We start from the raw sequence: 19124 nt of genomic DNA on the forward strand, positions 1-19124 counted from the left end.
TTGATGTAGCCATGGCAAATCCCATAGTTGTTGCCTGGTGCACCTATATAGCATTAGATCGATCTGCAGAGGCTTCAATTTTCCTTTATTATGGAGCAGATCCTTGGTACAGACATCAGGAGCAAGCAATAATAACTGCTAAATCCCCGTATCAACACAAAATCATAAAATCATACAGCACAGGCCATTCAGTCCATTGTACCTGTGTCGGCTCTTTGAAAGTGCAATCCAATTGGACCCACTCCCCTGCTTTTTCTCCTTAACCCTGCAATTTTTTCCTTTTCAAGTATTTATCCAATTCCAATTTGAAAGTTGGAATTACCATTGAATCTGCTTCTGCCATCCTTTCAGGTAGTGCATTCCGGATCATCATAACTCGCTACATTAAAAAAAATTGCTACCTCTCCACTCTAGTTTTCCACTCCGGCAGACTTTAATCTCCATTGAAACCAATGGAGTGTAATATTGTGCGGGGTGTAAAACTGGTGTTTCACCCGGTCCCATGGGTTTCCCGCCAGCAAGTTAGTTTAAAATTACCCACCTTTTCTCCGTGTGTGGCTGGCTTCATTAACATGGTTGTTGTAGTGTCTCTTCAAGTTGCCATACAAAATAACTTAGGTACGTGCAGTAACATTTATTTGCCTGAGGTTTATTAGTGCATAATTACAGGCAAGAGATTATGACCATTCTCATGATTTTGATTGTATGATATAAGCACAGTAGGACTGTTCTTTTTTTTAAAAAATGTTTAGGAATGTATTCTGTAATTATGTCTTTGTGTCCTTGCACATATTGTTGTGGGTGACACTGCAAGTAGTGACTATACTTGATGCAGTCTTGGGGATTTGATGTAAGCTCAGTGTGCACAGCAATGGTTTTATAGTTAATACCAGATGCACTGCATATCACTATTTAATTCATGTGTAATAAACACAAGAATCCTGAGAGAGAGACATTCCAGAATATTTAAACATTCTGGGGTAGAAATTCATCTTAGTCGGTGGCGCACAGCGAGTGGTATCGGATTGGTCGCCCGTTGTATGCGGCGTCCTGCAATGGAACTGAATATCGGGCGCTGCATATAACGGGCGGCCGATCCGATACCATCCTTTTTGCACTACCGCCCGAGACAAATCTTTACCCCTACATGTTGATAACTTGTAAGTCCAGTCACGGCAAGGGTGGATATTCCATTGGTCTGACGTCTACTTCACTGGGTCAGAATCTTGAGTAACTATTATTCAAAGTGTATTGGATCAATTAAAAGTATTATAAATCTTGGATTTGGATAATAATGGGTTGTAGATGTATTTTTATAGCCCATGCTGCAGTCATATTCTGCATATGGCAAAGATCTAAGCATCATAGTGACAATTGTGCTGCCTTTACATGGGCAGGCTCAGTCAGCATTCCAGTAGAGTTACACAATGTTACTTTAGTTTTAACATTCATTTATGGTCAGTTTTGATTCAACATGTGATTCCATTTTTATTAACAGACATAAGTAATGTATATGAATTACTGTTGAACTGTGATAGTCACATGAAGGTATATTTAAAAGAAGATATTCCAGAACGTTTTCACTACAAACACAATGAAAGGATTCAACCAATTCTTCTTGTTGCTGATGAAGGATGGACAATTGTTCAGAATGGATCAATCACCCAGTGTAAGTTCAGAATGCAAATGATTATATTTTTATTTTTGAAATCTTGAGCACTGTATTCAGTCTGAACTAGGTTCTTTCCTGGTGTTGCTTCAGTTTGTTCCATTTGTGTACATAAAAAAAATCCAACTGATGGGTGTACAACTGTTTCCAACAATCAATCAGAAACTTCTATGGGGTCAGACATAAAATTAAATGGCATTGATGGATTTTTATAATGAACAGAGGAAAACTTGATACTCAAGGTCACAAAGCTGTTGCAACACAGATTGTTGCCAAGCTATAATATGTAAGGAATAAACAAGTTATTTTCTAATAATTGTTAGTGGATTATCAATCAAACTTGCAGGATTTACTCATTCCTGAGGCAGAAGGGTTTTCGTTTTCTACAGGAAATTTGACAGAATGGTAGAGTATGATTGATGGCCCAGATTTTCAGTTTTGTGCAGGAATTGTGCAAAGGTCTCACTGGAAACATGTATAAAATGGAAAATCCATAACTAGATGAAAATGTTAAGGAGAAAATAGCTCCAGACAGATATCAATCACTTCAGTTTACACGCCAAGTCCTGCCTACTTGCCATGTGTCCTACCTGTTTCCCTAAGTTCTGCCTGCCTGTTGCTGCTGCCTTGATTTGAGCCTGCCTCGCATGCTAAGTTTGTGGTATGGATGCTCTGTCTCATTATTCCATTTGGCTGCCTTTTTTCTAGAAAAATATTGGTCTTCCCCCTTCTTAGCATGTCCAAGTGCTTTCTGCACAACACTTTGTCTCTTAGTCTATACTTGGTGCATGAAATTTATCTGTACTCCTTGGGCTGTTACCGGAACTGGGAACGGTATTTAATTTTTTTTAACCTATTTATAATCAATGTAAACTTGTGTTTCTTTGGCAATGTTTTGAGATGTTGCAATGTCAAAATCTTGCATTTTCAAAGTACCTGTAAAACTGAGAACCTATCCTCAACACACCAGTAAAAATCTCAGGGTTCACAGATTCCACAGAAATGAAATGTGACTGAGCTACTCACTCTGAACCAATGCTCCTGCTTGTTATATATGACCTAATCTACTGCTATGAAAACTGATGCTATGATGCTATATTGTATGTCAGGGAAGTAAAATATTTAACATAAGTAGATGTAATTGTTAGATGATTATACTACACAAAATATCACTTAAATCTGTATTTTAGAACAATTTCAAATTCCTGTTTTAAAAAAAATATCAGCTGGTTGTATCATTTGTATATTTCCCCTTCCAGTTTGTCTCTGCTTTTCTGCCCTTGTCGCTGCTCTCCTTGTTGATTATTGACCTGTTATTTTATAGACATGAGAAGCCCTCCAGTACTATGCAAATTGGTTTTCTAATAGACCTGCAGTGATCAGTCTGTCACAAACCAGTGCTGGTGGAACCAAGACAAACCAGTCATCTGACATCCAGAGGAATGATAAACATGGTTTCAACAATCCCAAATAGATTTGGCTGCAGTTTCTGGCAAATGTCCTATTACAAAGTACTTGTCAGCTCACTTGTTGAAAATGAATAAGTTACTGCCAACTTGATGTTTTTGTGAACTTGTAATAATGCAGAGATGTTGCATTGTCAGTGCACCACCACCTAAATCGGAATGACATTTGAAGCAAAAATGAATTTGTCCTTTTCTTGTAGAGGGCAGAGTATCATTGTATAAGGCCAAACTACTAAACCTGGATAATGCAATCAGACAAGATATCCGTGCATATCTCCTTCAAAATGATAGTTTATGTTCTACTGTAAGTGATAGGAACACTAAGAACTAAATAGTGATATCTGATGACTGTGTTACATAAGAACATAAGAAATAGGAACAGGAGTAGGCCATATGGCCCCTCGAGCCTGCTCCGCCATTCAATAAGATCATGGCTGATCTGATCATGGACTCAGCTCCACTTCCCCGCCCGCTCACCATAACCCCTTATCCCCTTATCGTTTAAGAAATTGTCTATTTCTGTCTTAAATTTATTCAACGTCCCAGCTCTCTGAGGCAGCGAATTCCACAGATTCACAACCCTCAGAAGAAATTTCTCCTCATCTCTGTTTTAAATGGGCGGCCCCTTATTCTAAGATCATGCCCTCTAGTTCTAGTCTCCCCCATCAGTGGAAACATCCACCTTGTCAAGCCCCCTCATAATCTTATACGTTTTGATAAGATCACCTCTCGTTCTTCTGAATTCCAGTGAGTAGAGGCCCAACCTACTCAACCTTTCCTCATAAGTCAACCCCCTCATCCCCGGAATCAACCTTGTGAACCTTCTCTGAACTGCCTCCAAACCAAGTATATCCTTTCGTAAATATGGAAACCAAAACTGCAAGCAGTATTCCAGGTGTAGCCTCACCAATACCTTATATAGTTGTAGCAAGACTTTCCTGCTTTTATACTCCATCCCCTTTGCAATAAAGGCCAAGATACCATTGGCCTTCCTGATCACTTGCTGTACCTGCACACTATCCTTTTGCATTTCATGCACAAGTACCCCCAGGTCCCGCTGTACTGCGGCACTTTGCAAACTTTCTCCATTTAAATAATAACTTGCTCTTTGATTTTTTTTTCTGCCAAAGTTGTCAACAGTGAGTTTCCAGTTTCAATTCTAGGAAGCGTGTTGGCCTGGCATCCCATCTTCCAGATTGTTAGTTCACCTGAACTGCAAACCTTAGAATGAAATCCCAGATATTTTTTACAATTGTTTTACAAAATGACTAATGAAATCACAAGCAGTCCTGAGGAGTTTATTCAATAGTATTTGAACAAATCATGTTTTTAATTTTAAAGAATCATTGTTGGATTTTGGGTACAAGCTTGTCTGGCTTAATGGTTAGCAGCATAACAGAGTGATCTTTCAAACTTCAGTTACTGTACTGTTCAAGTGAATTCCCAATCAAAGAACTTTTGGACAATTAATGGAATTCTGTCAGCCAAATTATAATCATAATCTAGGCTGACAATCCAGTGCTGCACTGTCAATAATGCCATCTTTTGGATGAGACACTAAACCGAGACCCCTGTCTGCCTTCTCGTGTGGACGGCACTATTCGAAGAGGAGCAGAGGGATTTTCTCAGTATCCTAGATATTATTTATTCCTTAACTAACATCATAAAAAAACATGTTATCTGGTCATTTATCTCATTGCGGTTTGTAGGACCTTTGCTGCGAGCATATTGGCTGTTTTGTTTTCCAACATTACAACAGTGACTGCACTTCAAAAGTACAGGTTGTACCTCTCCAGTCCAGCATCCTTGGGAACTGACTGTGCAAGGCCAGAGAATTTTCCGGACCACGGGATGTCACGCCAACCTTAGACTTACCGGGTCCTGATGACAGCGCTCAGGCTCCTGACTGCTCTGGCTGCAAAACTCTGGCCTCGCTCCCGCTCCGACCCGATCTAGGAGGGGGCAACGGGGAGAAGAGGAGCAGTCAGCCCCAAGACACAGCCCACCGACCCGACCTAGGAGGGAACACCGGAGGCAGTGGGGAGAAGAGGAGCAGCCAGCCCCAGGACACGGTGTGGGACGCCACCCCCACCGGCAATGATGCCAGACCAGGAATGATTCCAGACTAAAGAGTCCCAGACTGGAGAGGTACAACCTGTACTTAATTTACTGTGAAGCGCTTTATAATGTCTTTCTTTCACTCTGTCTTATCAATGACATGGCTACAAATTCAGGGCAGAGACTGGGCATTCAGCAACGAGTGCCTCATCTCTGCATCTCATCCCCTCAAAGCCTCTCCACCACCTACAAGGCTCAAGTCAGGAGTGTGATGGAATAGTCACCACTGGACCCAAATCTTTGCATCATTCAGGATGCCTCAGTGCCTCGGGACTTGATATCTACTTCCTCCTTCACCATCGTCTCATTGTAGTAAATACTATCTTACAGGATGAACTACCAAACTTACTTCGATAGCACCTCCTAATCCCACAACTTCAACCACTAAGAAGGACAAAAGCAGCAAGATAATGGAACACCATCACCTCAACATTTCCCAAGTGACACACCATCCCGACTTCATTGCTGTTCCTTTATTGTCACTGGGTCAAAGTCTAGGAATTCCTTACCGAACCCTATTGTGGTAGCAACATTGCAGTGATTCAAGAAAGCTACCCCCATCATCTTGGGGCAACTGGGGATGGACAATAAAAATGAGACCATAACCACGTCCTTCACATCTTGAACAAAAAACCTCTCCCACCAGTTACTGCCCCAGAACACCTACATTGTTCCCAGCATGTTCAGTCCCTCCTACCCCACCACTGCCTTCTCCCTCTGCATCACACGTGATAATTTGTGGCTCCCCATTTCATTCCAGCCTCAGCTTTCAGTGCCACTTTCTCTCTTATTATACACTATCATGTAGACAGCTTGTCCCCAACCAAGTCTAGTACCCACAACAAACCAGTACATTTTGGCTACCATTTTGATGTGAGCCCTGGCTTTTAGCATAGTTAAGGTAGAAAAATTGAGTGCATCAGTAAAGGCACACGTATGAGAGACATACAGGAGAAGGGAAGGTTAGAGAAAGAGAGATAAAATGTGAGGAACACTGTTGAACATGGAGAGAGATAGATGCCACTATGAGAATCCTTACAAAAAGAGTAATGTAAAACAAAGCCATAAAGAGATCCTTGGAGAATTAGAATGGGAAATAGACAGAGATCAGTTACAGAAAGAGAGATACCTTTCTTTTTTGCACCTGAACAATGGGCAGAGAAAATCAAGTCATAGTACAAATATGCATGTAAAAGTGAGTTAATTTAAAATACAATTTCTATTTGTAGCGTCAAACATGCTGTACCCAAATAGCTAACTATTTCACTGGTAATGGGCCGAATTTACCATGTTCTTGGAATTATCTGTTGAAATTAATTTATTTATTACACATGAAATGATTCGGTGAGACTGTCGTCTGGCCCCTATATTGGCGGGAAGGGTGCGGGGGAATGTGGTATCGCAGGGAAAAGCCGGAACAGGCCAGGGAAACTGAGATCTTGCTGAATCGGCAAGACTGCATAATTTTTTCTTCAGTTTCCTGCTCGGCAACCGGCCAAATTGACAGCCTGGCTGACTGCGAGGCGGAAAAGCAAGTGGCAGGAGGACACAGCTGAGGACCCTTGGGAACGGTCCTCGGCAATCATGAGGGGGAGAGGGAACGAGATCGAGTTTGGGTGTGAAAAAGGCCATCGCGGAGGGAGCAAGTGCTCAGAGCTGGAACTTAGTCATAGGAGGTAGGGAGAGATTGTGGCTTGGGGGTGGGAAGGTCATGGTTTGCTGTGAGGAGAGGGGAGGGGAAGAGAGGCCGCAGATGGCAGAAGGGTGGCCAAAAGCATTCTTGAGGAGCGAGGGGGAACAATCCTGCAGAACAGGCTGGAATTCTTGTCTCTAAAAAAGAGGAAGACTGAGAGGTGACCTGATATAAGTCTTTAAAATTCATGAAGGGTAGACGTGGAGATGATGTTTCCACTGATGGGGGGTAATCCTAAACTAGGGGCCATGAAAATAAAATAGTCACTAATAAATTCAATAAGGAATTCAGGAGTAATTTCTTTACTCAGTGAAAATGTGGAACTCACTACCATATGGAGTGGTTGAGGTGAATAGCATAGATGCACTTAAGGGGAAGCTGGATAAATACACTAAGGTGAAAGGAATAGAAGAATATGTTAAGATTAGATTAAGTAAGGTGGGAGGGGCTAGTGTGGAATATAAACTCTGTATAGACCTGCTGGGCTGAATGTGCTGTAAATTCTATGTAATATGTGCATCCATTGGGCAGTGGTCCATGCCAGAGTGCAAACTTGGAAAATGATCTCATATTAAAAAATCTTGTTCTTCTCAGGTGCTGCAATTATTAGTACAAAGACTGTTAAACATAGTGTAATTTATATTTTTGCATTTTTTCATCAGTGGGTGATCATGGTTATGATAACGCTTTACCAAGCATGCATCCCCTTCTGGTAGCTCATGGACCAGCATTTCGAAAGGCTTACAAAACCAACACAATCAATAGTATTGATGTCTACCCACTGATGTGCCACATCCTGGGACTGAAGGAGGAATCTAACAATGGAACTTTTGCGAATGTGAGATGTTTGCTCATTAGTGAGTCATGTGTGAGCCTACCAGATGTGATTGGAATTGTGATTGGCTCTTTAATGGTATTGGTAACATTGTCCTGCCTTATAATACTAATGAAAAAGCGAGGGTCACCTCAGCGTGCATTTGCTCGTCTTCAGTTACAGGACGATGATGATGATGATGATCCTTTAATAGCAGGGTAGTTTTAAGGCTTACCAGTGTGAAGAGTCAACAGTGAAATATGTTTATAATTTTAATGTGGCAGAAAGCAATGTGGTTTCTTTTTAAAGTAAAGATGTTATCGATAGAATCAAGATTTTTTTTCTTTCCATAATCCGAGTACGTTTCAATACTACAGATCTCTAACTTCCAAGTTTTAATGGTGAAATCACCAAAGCAACAAAAATTAATCTGCCCTTTCAGGCTGTTATCTAAGGTCAAACTGAATTAATGAGATTCCGAATTCTGTTATAATCAATACCAATTCCTTCCGCATTCCAAAACATTAGATTTTAGTATATCCTGTTTATATTGTCATCTTTTAATTGAAGTGAATCAAATTTCTAAGAGTCTGGTTTGCAAACGACAGTATACAAAGTTCAAACTCTTTGAATTGGCGCAAGTAGACTAGAAGTGGTTTGTTAGGAAACAGTTCAAGTGAAACTGAAACAAAACTAGAACTGTCCTGGATTACCTACAGCTGGAGGCAATGCAAACATCGTTCTCACGAACTGAGGTGGAGTTGATTACAGTACTCAACAGGTCCACTATAAATGTTTAGCACCTCACTGGTTAAGAATTAAATTGTAGTCACTGTTTCAGGTGACAGGAGATAGACATTCAGAGTTCTGCATTGCTGAACTTTCATAAGTTTGAGAAACTGTAGACACTATGCAAAATGTAATATTTCATGCCAAAAATCAAACCTGCAGAGCGTGCACTGCGATGCAGATGTGTACACATTTACATGAGACAACTTGTTCATGGCGCAATAGGGGTTAATGCAATCAGGTTTCATGAGATTGTTGGCAAAGTAATTCGTCCAGCCATACTGCTGAAGCATTTGCTGGAAAATAAACAGAGATTGGATCTGGTCATACTATAGACTTGGCAATGGCAGTTATCAGAGTCCTTGGTCTTACTGATTTAAAAAAAATTGAAACTGCAATCAGAGCCCAGTTTGTTTTTAAAATGAACAAAGGGGCTGCCTGGCTGTCACAAAATATGGTGAGAATGTACTAACTTAAAAAAAAAATTAAAGTATAGGATCAATTATAAACAAAGGAAAAGTTAATTAAATAGATGTGAGGAAAGGAGACCAAGTCAATAAAAAGTGTTACATTATTTTCAATTACAATTGCTTTAGGTATTTTACAGAATAATGCAGAAATAGGTTGGCCTTGACATTTGAGGAGCTTTAATATTCTAATGGCATGGTTTTCTCCAGTATCACAGGTCCATTTTTTAATGTTAGCTCTGGACCTGCTGGCAGTCTAAGAGTCAATACAATTGAATTCTGCAAACTGTGTCTGCATTTTCACAAACTTATTTAAGTAGTTTATCAGGCAATATATAAGTAAACCTTAGGACTAAACTATAATTCGAGCAGATTAATTTTGGGGGGGACAAGGAACTTTCTAGGATTTATATTGGGGAAAAAAATAAAGCTTTTATTTCTAGGACCGTTATTAAAAATCTTTAACTGAATACAGCAGTAAATGTTTATTTTAATGTGGCATTTAAATGTAGATTTTATTCAAATTGGCTCTTTTGAAAAAGGTACATTTCAAAGAGCATTGTGAATGTAGTTGTCTGCTAATAATTTCCATTTTTATTTTAAGTTAATATAATTGCAAACTTAATCAACAGCTATGACATTAAGGTTTAACAATTCTAATGCTTGCAATGTAACACAATAGCAATTGTGATGGATTTTGAACAGTCTGTAGTAAATCCAGTGTCCCTTTTAAAGTTTGTATTTTAAATGAGCAGGAATATCCAAGTCCTAAAGACGTTATGACCAAACTGTCTCATGACAACTCAAGTAGATGTTGATCATACCCATTACTCAGTGCTCCAGTAATTATAAAAGAACTAGAATAGTGAACATGTCCAACTAAAACTAACAAGCAAGAGCTTCAATGATGTGACTGGACAGTACAAGGATGTACCTTTTTTTTTTAGGTCAAAGCAAAAGGTAATGTATAACAGATATTGAGTTTCTTGGTGCACTGAAGATCATATGATAAATGGTGTACATGTCTTATTCCTGAATTCAGTGTTGTATGGAAGGTGTTCTAAGATATTTCAACTCATTTGCATCTTTCTCAACTTGCTAGTTTGTTTTTAAAAGTCTGTGGGCAGCTTTAGGTTGAATTCCTGGAAGACTTTTCACACAGAACTGAAGATGGCAACAAGATGCAAACATTATTTATTGCATTATTTATAGCTTATTTGAGCTGTTTAGTGCATTATGATGCAAATTCTAGATGTTAAGAGTGTCTTGTTACCATTTGGTTTATATTAGTTTTCATTATCTTGAATATTTAATAAATTTGATTTTTTTATTGCAAAATCTTCTCTATTTCATCCAAGCTAAAATGTAATTGTGTGGAAAGTTAACTAAACAATAAAATCAGGAAATAATTGGCCTCAATCCACCAATAAATTTATACTACGAATCCACCTGTCGGTCAGTTATATTACTTGCATACTCCTGGAATAGTACTCCCATAGCATATTTGACTGACATCTTGAACTCAGATGGGGATTTCTACAGAGCCATTTGTGCCCAAAGTTAGAGATTAAATTGCACTAGATGTGTGACTCCAAGTAAAGAAAATACTAGATTGCTTCCAGGAATTTTAGTCTTCCTTATTATTTTAACGCAATTATAAACTCCATGTAGAAATAGGATGCAGGTATTTGTCATATTCTGTAGAGGTAAGCTACCTATGGGCACTGATCCTTTAATCCTAAAGGTCTATAGATGAATTTTAGTTACACATCCATTAACAGCCTTTTCCTACTTTAATATGTTTCTGCCTCAGGGATTGATCTCCTTGTGCTGGTGAGGAACCAAGCTCAATCTTGAGTCTTTGATCTTTTGATTGAAGCCCATTATTTTTCTTTCACTTAGTAAATAGACAATATGAATGAGAAGTTACATTAAATAAATGTTAGAAAAATATAGAAAGGAAATAATGAAGAAAATAAAATGGGATCAAGACATGATTAGATGAGCAGTAGTACAATTATTCAAAATTAGGTATTCATTTCAGGAATAATATATTATACTATAATTCAAAGAGGAGTAGGGTAAAGTTCTCCCAATGTCCTGGCCAACATTTATTCTTCAAACACCACCTACAACAGATGATCTGGTAATTTATTTAATTGCTGTTATTGGGAGCTTGCTATGCACAAATAGGCTAGCACGATTCCTGTATTACTAGTGACTACACTTAAAAGTACTTTATTGGCTGTAAAGTGCTTAGGGACGTTGTGAACGGCACTATATAAATGCAAGTCTTTCAGTAATAAATTGATTGAGAAATATATAAAATGTCTCTTTCAGCCCCACCTGTATAAAGTCAGAAATACATCCACTATTACTGTTCAAAAACTACATAATATATATATTTTTAAAGTGCAGCATGTTTATATTCCTGGAAATAAATCCTCATTCAAGCTTCATGATTTTAATGGTGGTGGTCTATTTTGTTTCCTTTTCTCACTAATTCAATATGATTGTGTTTCACCTGTGGTTGGGCAGTAAGGTTTTGTCATTGTACAACATAAACATAACTTCAATGCTATTTGCATTATGCAGCAATTACATGATATTTGGAGGGGTTTGATTCAACCTGTAAATATAGTACTGTACTTGATGAGCTATTCAGTTTATTCCTTTTTGATAAGCATTCGTAGAATGTTCTTTTTTCCTGCAACCCCCAAAACTAGCACAATCATAAATAAGCTGGTCTCCAGTTACTTTCTGTACTTGTTAAAATGAGCAACTCCTAAACTGCTGTTGTAAATAGGAACTTCAGTTGTGTACGATTCTTCAGATTTGCTTGATTTGGGATTGAGTTTCATTTTCTTAAAAGACATTCAGCACTGAACCTTAAGTTGACATTCAATCTGAATGAACTACTCCAGCATCTTTATGGCAATTTTAAAATTGTATTTGTTGTTGAGTTTTTATTTTTGAACCATTTGAGAACTGCAAGAGCATTTCTGCACCGCTTTTAAAATATTAATTTTAATGTACTATGTTCTAAAATTACAGAATAATTAAAAATGTATTTTCACAGACCAAAAGCCTGCAACAGTACTCAAAAGGTGAAAAGATATTAATGATACATAATGGCTGTAAAGTAATAAGTAATTGCGCTCTTTCGGGAGGTGCCGCTGTGGTCTGCTCATTTATTTGGATTCTGAAATATGAACAATAAATATTTTTCATTTATAAAGAATGTTACATGAATATTTACTTAACAGTTTTTGTTGTTTTTTTATTTGCATTACATGGATATATCATAACATTGAAGTAATGGTCCCATTTCAATCAATTGAACCCCTTTCATTGCTGCCAATAATTATAGGACCATTTTACTGCTGGTTCCATGTCTACTACCCTACAGATTAAAAACCACGTGGTCCATTAACAGTAGTTAGAGTGTAAAATATCTTCCAAGCTACTAACACAGGGTTGTTCTTGATGAATACTTGTAAGAACTACAAGAGAGTTAATCGTAACCGATCAACCATGCTTGTGACAGTCACACTTCACACGTCCGCAGAATTGATAACTGTGATGTATGTAGCACACAAATCACTGACTCCATACGGTCTGGTGTTGATCTAACTGCTGTGACCTTGGTCCTTTATTGAACAGCTCCAGAGTGACTCTCCGGAGTGGTGGTCAGCCTTTTATATTGCCTCTTGCAGGTACCTTCAGGTCTCCCACCACAGCACCCTCTGTGGTGTACCATTGTGCTTATTATACATTTGAGGTACCAGGACGATACACATACCAATACATAACATCTCACTTCCCCCCAGGACGCAGGACGATACACACATCGATACATAACATCTCACTTCCCCCCCCTCCTGTCCTGACGCCGTTGCCGGGGATCTCGGCCTTGTTTGTCCAACGGAAGGCAGGTATGCATAGACAGTGCGTTTGTATGGTACATGTTATCTGGTACAGATGTTGCGTCAACTGGTTGCAGGTACACTGAGCAGTTACATTAAATAGTTATTAAATCCCAGCTCCTCTGGGTGAGGTGCAGTGACATGGCAACGGATCCCTGATTTCCTTATTAGCTCTGATCATTAATTGTACTTCATATCCATTATTTTACACAAACACAGTGACCATTCAGCATTAAAATATTAATTCTTATTATAAATCCGTCATCTCACATTAACATAGCTCATTTTAGACTCGCTCTTGCCTTACAAAAGTCACTGTGGGGACCGCCATGTGGTAAGGCCCTTTTAAGACTCCCGGGTGCATTTCCTTTTTAAGGCGCCAGCTTGGATTCCACGAGGCTTCTCCTTGGGCACCGCCATCTTTGATGCTCTGCTGCTCTGGACACAAGGCCGCTGCCATCTTGCTTTCCGTCGCTCTGGATGCCCTCCGCCGCCGCAGCCTCTGCTCCCCTCCACTGTCACCTGACTTGCCGCTTCTCCTGCGGCCGTCGTCGTCGCTTCTCCAGCAGCCACCATAGCCGCCTCCCCTGCGGCCGTCGTGGCCTCTCCAGCCGCCGCCTCCCCTGTGGCCGCCGACCTCCAGCTGTTACCGCCGCCCGACTCTCCCTCTGCGTGGGCCCCCTCCGATCCACTGGCCATCCTGGATCTCTCGCGCAGCGTCCCGCCGGTTCACTCACACACCCCCCCCCCACCCCCACTAGGCCCGCCTCTGCAGGGCTACTTGCCTGTGGGGGCTGAAGCTGCAGGATCACTGTGTGAGGTCCGGGGCTGGGGCTTGCTCTGCTTGCCTGTGGGTGGATTGAGGCTGCAGCTCCAGCTCGGTCAGCGCTGCTCTCTGGGAACCCAGGGCACGGCAGCACCCCGGGGAGCAGCAACCTGTGGAGTGAAGTCTTCCCAGCTCCCACGGACCGTCCCCATCCACCTCCGGCCAAGGAGCGTCGGCCTATCGCTTGCAACGACCCACAAGGGTAAACCGTGCGTCTTTCCCCGTGGGATACCTGCACCTCCGCTCTGCCAAGAACAGGTATCAGTTTCCCTGGTGTAGGTACGCAGCTTCGCCGTGACCGGGACCAGCTTGGGTCGTGCAGCTGGGTTAATCCACAGTTTATCAAAAGTTCTCTGACTCATCAACGACGGACCCGATCCCGTATCCACTACCATGCTCACAGGAACTCCATTGATTTTTACTTCCATTACCACTGGGGGCGAATCATCTGTGCATGTATACAGTCCCAACACCTCATCTTCTGCCTGCTCCTCGCTGAACAGTGGATCATCCCCTATCTCCTCAGCCACATGGTGAGTCCGATTTCTTTTACACATACGCTGAAGGTGGCCTTTCGTGTGGCAGGTATTGTACGTATACTCCGCAAATCTGCAACGGTGAGTCCCATGGCTTCCTCCGTAGCGCCAGCATGGTGCTGCTTGATTGGCCCCACTCAGCGGAGCCCGAGTTCCAGGACCCTGAGGTCCGTGCTCTCTGCCCCGGGCAGAGCCACGTTCTGCAGTTTTGTCCATGGTGGGCGCTATCCTGTGGACAGTGCCTGCCGGGTTCGAGACTGTGTGGATCATTTGTTTGGTGCTGCAAGTTGAGGTCATATATGCCCGGCTGATGGTGATGGCCTTTGTCAGGGTGACTGTGGGTTCCGTGGCTAGCAGCTTGTGAAGGAGACCCTCGTGGCCAATCCCCATGACGAAAGGGTCCCGCAACGCCTAGTCAAGGTGTGCGCCAAAATCACACGGCACCGCGAGTCTCCTGAGGTCCGCAGCATATTTGGTGACATCCTGGCCCTCTGGTCTGCAGTGATGGTAAAATTTGTATCTGGCCGTGAGGATGCTCTGCTTCGGTTTCAGCTGGCCACGCATGAGTTCAGTCAGCTCCTCGTATGACTTGTCCCTGGCGCTCCCGGGTGCCAGAAAATCCCTGACGAGACAGTAAACCTCATCGCCACAACTGGAGAGCAATATCGCCTTACGCTTCTCTCTCATTGCGTTCGTGTCGCCGTCAGATCGTTTGCTGTGAAGTAGTACTCGAGCCTTTCCGTGAAGGCCTCCCCAAAATTGCTTATGGTAAAATCCTTTAGCAAGCCCAGAGTAGGCATGGTTGCGTGGAATTCGTCTGCTTCCTCGTCGCCAATGTGATGACGTATGTAACACACAAATCACTGACTCCACACGGTCTGGTGTTGATCTAACTGCTGTGACCTTGGTCCTTTATTGAACAGCTCTAGAGTGACTCTCAGGTGTGGTGGTCAGCCCTTTATACTGCCTCTTGCAGGTACTTTTAGGTCTCCCACCACAGCACACTCTGTGGTGTACCATTGTGCTTATTATACATTTAAGGTACCAGGACAATACACACCAATACATAATAACATATCCTGTGTGTTGTGGAATTTTGGTTCTCTTACAAAAATGTGCCTGTTGTAAATGCAGCTACATGCAAAAAAGTGTATTGTTAAATGAAATTCAAATCTCGGCCAGCTTTGTGGCAGTTGATCACAACTTGAAAGTTGCTTTTCCTTGTATTCAAATGAAAAGTTAGCCAGATTTCACCTCTGTTGCTCAGAGGTATTTCAAGCTAATGGGCTTGAAAATACAAGTACTCATGCAAGGAATAGTTAAATAAAAAAGCTATTCCTGTTACAAATCGAATTTTCTGGTGCAGTGCACACCTCATATTTAATTGCACAGTCCTGGAATCTAACCAATTTAAGCTACCAGTCCAATGGATAACCACAACTAAAATCTTGGGAAAAAATTGAACCTTATGGTGCACATTTTTTGATTGCAGAACAGAGGGGGGGGGGGGGGGGCAGGAGGGGGAAAACATAGATTTCCGAGTGCTGTGTCCCCACCCCAAGGTCCTGTGAAATACATCAGACACCTCTGGCATCTGCCTAAAACAGGCCTTGGGCCCCTTGCATATATTAATGAGAACGCTAATGTCTGTTTCAGGACCTCCCAGAAATTTGTTAGGACTGAGGAAAATGAGCCCAGCATGCTTTAAGGTTTTTGGGTTCTTCAGGTTAACCATCGGTCCTTAAGGGGACTGAGAGGCTGCCATCAAAAAGTAAGCATTTTCTTTTAAACTTATCTTCATATAGAGTCTGGGGACGGGGAATATTGCTGCCTCCCCCCATCTGTTCTCCTTCCCCTCCACCCTCAAGGACTTACCGACAGCTACTGCTGGAGTGGCAGCTGCTGCTAATTGGTCCTTTTCAAACGCCAGCTGTCTCTAGACATCCGATTGGCATCTGCAATTCGCCATGAATATATTGATAAAGCTTAATTTTGGCTGAGCCTCAGGCGTACGGCTTCTGGCATGCGCACCCAAAGGCAATTACTAGCATTTTGTTTCAGGAAATCTCAGTATTTCCATAATAATGCCTATTGCCTTTAATTTATCAAAACAAAATTTTACCCATCATTCCTTATTTTTCTTGAAGTACCTTCTTCCAGATGGTTAATGATTAATAATGGTCGTCTGTAGTTTACATTAGTCACTTTCCTTTAAACGTGAATGTCTATTTATCAATACTTGCTTTCTCTTGTCAAATCAGATTGAAGTCCAATTCTGTTAAATTTACCAATAAATGCATACAACTTTATTTTCTTAAAAAAAATGAATAACTTTATTACCTGCCTTTGAAATCTATATTCCAGTTATATCTATAAATAATAATTCACTAATCTGGTTTCATTCTCAAAGCATTACAGTAGGTTCTTCAGGCACAACTTTTGTTGACTACTCGTTATGTTCTTGATTTAAGTTTGTACAAGCACAACCTCTCAAAAAGAAACCAATAATTGATAACTCACACATGAAGCTCAGTTACAATCAAAAGAAAACGTATTCAAGTTGAAGTGGTATTTCAGAGTTCAGAATAGAAGGAAGGAATGCTTTATTTTTTACTACAGTAAGCAAACTCACTGCACAGAAAATAAAACAAAGTTCACAAAATCACAATGGTCTGGAAATTGCGGCAAAAGGCTTGCTGCCCATGTACTCCTTCCGAACCGCAAGAAAACTCCCTACTTACCTTATGTCCCCCGAGCTTTGGACTCTTGCCTGTGTAATGACCCATGGATCCCAGGGACTAGTGCGGTTCGCAAGCGTCCTTGGGATCACGTGGGCCAGGCCAACCAATTACAACATTATAGAATGGTTACAGCACAGGAGGCGGCCATGCGGTTAATCGAGCCTGTGCCGGCTCGCTGCAAGAACACTTCAGCTAGTCCTTCTCCCCCACCCTTTTCATAAGAAATAGGAGCAGGAGTAGGCTATTTGGCCCCTTGAGCCTGCTCTGCCATTAAATAAGATCATGGCTCATCTGATCTTGGCCTCAACTCCACTTCCCTGCCTGCTCCCCATAACCATTGACTCCCTTATCATTCAAAAATATGTCTATTTCCACCTTAAATATATTCAATGATCCAGCCTCTGCTGTTCTCTGGGGTAGAGAATTCCAAAGATTCACGACCCTCAGAAGAAATTTCTCCTAATTTCAGTTTTAAATGGGCAACCACTTATTCTGAAACTATGCCCCCGAGTTCTAGATTCCTCACGATGGGAAACATCCTCTCAGTAGCTATCCTGTCAAGCCCCCTCAGAATCTTGTACGCTTCAAAAAGATCACCTCTCTTGCTTCTAAACTCCAATGAGTATAGGCTCGATCTTTCTTCATAAGACAATCCCTTCATCTCTGAAATCAACCTAGTGAACCTTCTCTGAACTGCCTTCAATGCAAGTATATCCTTCCTTAAATAAGGAGACCAAAACTGTATGCAGTACTCTAGCTATGGTCTCACCAATGCCCTGTACTGTTGTAGCAGGACTTCTCTACTTTTATACTCCATCCTTCTTGCAATAAAGGCCAACGTTCTATTTGCCTTCCTAATTACTTGCTGTACCTGCATGCTAACTTTGTGTTTCATGTACAAGGACCCCCAGATCCCTCTGTACCTCAGCATTTTGTAATCTCTCCCCATTTAAATAATAATTTGCTTTTTTATTTTCCCTAACAAAATAGATAACCTCCCATTTTCCCACATTATACTCCATCTGCCAAATCTTTGCCCATTCATGTAGCCCATCTATATCCCTTTGCAGATTCTTTGTGTCCTCCTCACAACTTGCTTTCCCACCTATCTTTGTATCAGCTGAAAATTTGGCTACATTACATTGTCACTTCATCCAAGTCATTAATATAGATTGTAAATAGTTGAGGTCCCAGCACAAATCCCTGTGGCACATCACTAGTTACAGTTTACCAACCTGAAAATGACACATTTATCCTGACTCTCTATTTTCTGATAGTGAGCCAATCCTCCATCTATGTGAACATATATTACCCCCAACCCTGTGAGCTCTTATCTTGTGTAGTAACCTTTTATGTGGCACATTATTGAATGCCTTCTGGAAATCCAAGTACATGACATCCACTGGTTCTCCTTTATCCACCCTTCTTGTTACATCCTCAAAGAATTCCAGCAAATTTGTCACACAGGATTTCCCTTTCATAAAACCATGCTGACTTTGCTCGACTGTATTATGACACCATCGAACACTTGAAGAACCTGGAAGAGGTTCTAAGTCGGCTACATCGCGTGGGACTCAGGTTGAAACGCTTGAAGCGTGTATTCCTAGTGCCAGAGGTCAAGTTCTTAAGGAGAAGAATCACAGCAGACAACATGAGACCCACCAATGCCAAGACGGAGGCCATCAAGAACGCACTGAGACCACAGAACGTGACGGAGCTGCGGTTATTCCTGGGATTCCTCAACTATTTCGGTAATTTCCTAACCAGGTTAAGCACTTTGCTAGAACCCCTACATGTGCTACTACGCAAGGGAGATGACTGGGTATGGGGAAATCACAAGAGGCTGCTTTTGAGAAAGCCAGAAATGTGTTATGTTCCAACAAACTGCTTGTTCTGTATAACCCATGTAAATGTTTAGTGCTAGCTTGCGATGCATCTTCGTATGGGGTTGGGTGTGTGTTACAACAAGCTAACGAGTCGGGAACATTGCAACCGGTCGCCTATGCATCCAGGAGTTTGTCCAAGGCCGAAAGGGCCTACAGTATGATTGAAAAAGAAGCTCTGGCATGTATTTACAGG

The 19124-nt window shown here is 41.4% G+C and overlaps 1 protein-coding gene across 2 annotated transcripts in view; it reads left to right on the forward strand.

Moving 5' to 3' along the window:
• The window catches only part of enpp4 (ectonucleotide pyrophosphatase/phosphodiesterase 4), a 63882-nt gene extending 51625 nt beyond the window's left edge, over nt 1-12257 (forward strand). For both annotated transcript variants that reach the window (XM_070885206.1, XM_070885205.1), the window contains 2 exons: nt 1499-1669; nt 7609-12257. In XM_070885206.1, the coding sequence (XP_070741307.1) occupies nt 1499-1669; nt 7609-7982 (545 nt within the window). In that variant the 3' untranslated portion in view covers nt 7983-12257. The remainder of the gene's footprint in view (nt 1-1498; nt 1670-7608) is intronic.
• The last annotated feature ends 6867 nt before the right edge of the window (nt 12258-19124 follow it).

This window comes from Pristiophorus japonicus, chromosome 7 (assembly GCF_044704955.1).
Source record: "Pristiophorus japonicus isolate sPriJap1 chromosome 7, sPriJap1.hap1, whole genome shotgun sequence".
Lineage (NCBI taxonomy): Eukaryota > Metazoa > Chordata > Chondrichthyes > Pristiophoridae > Pristiophorus > Pristiophorus japonicus.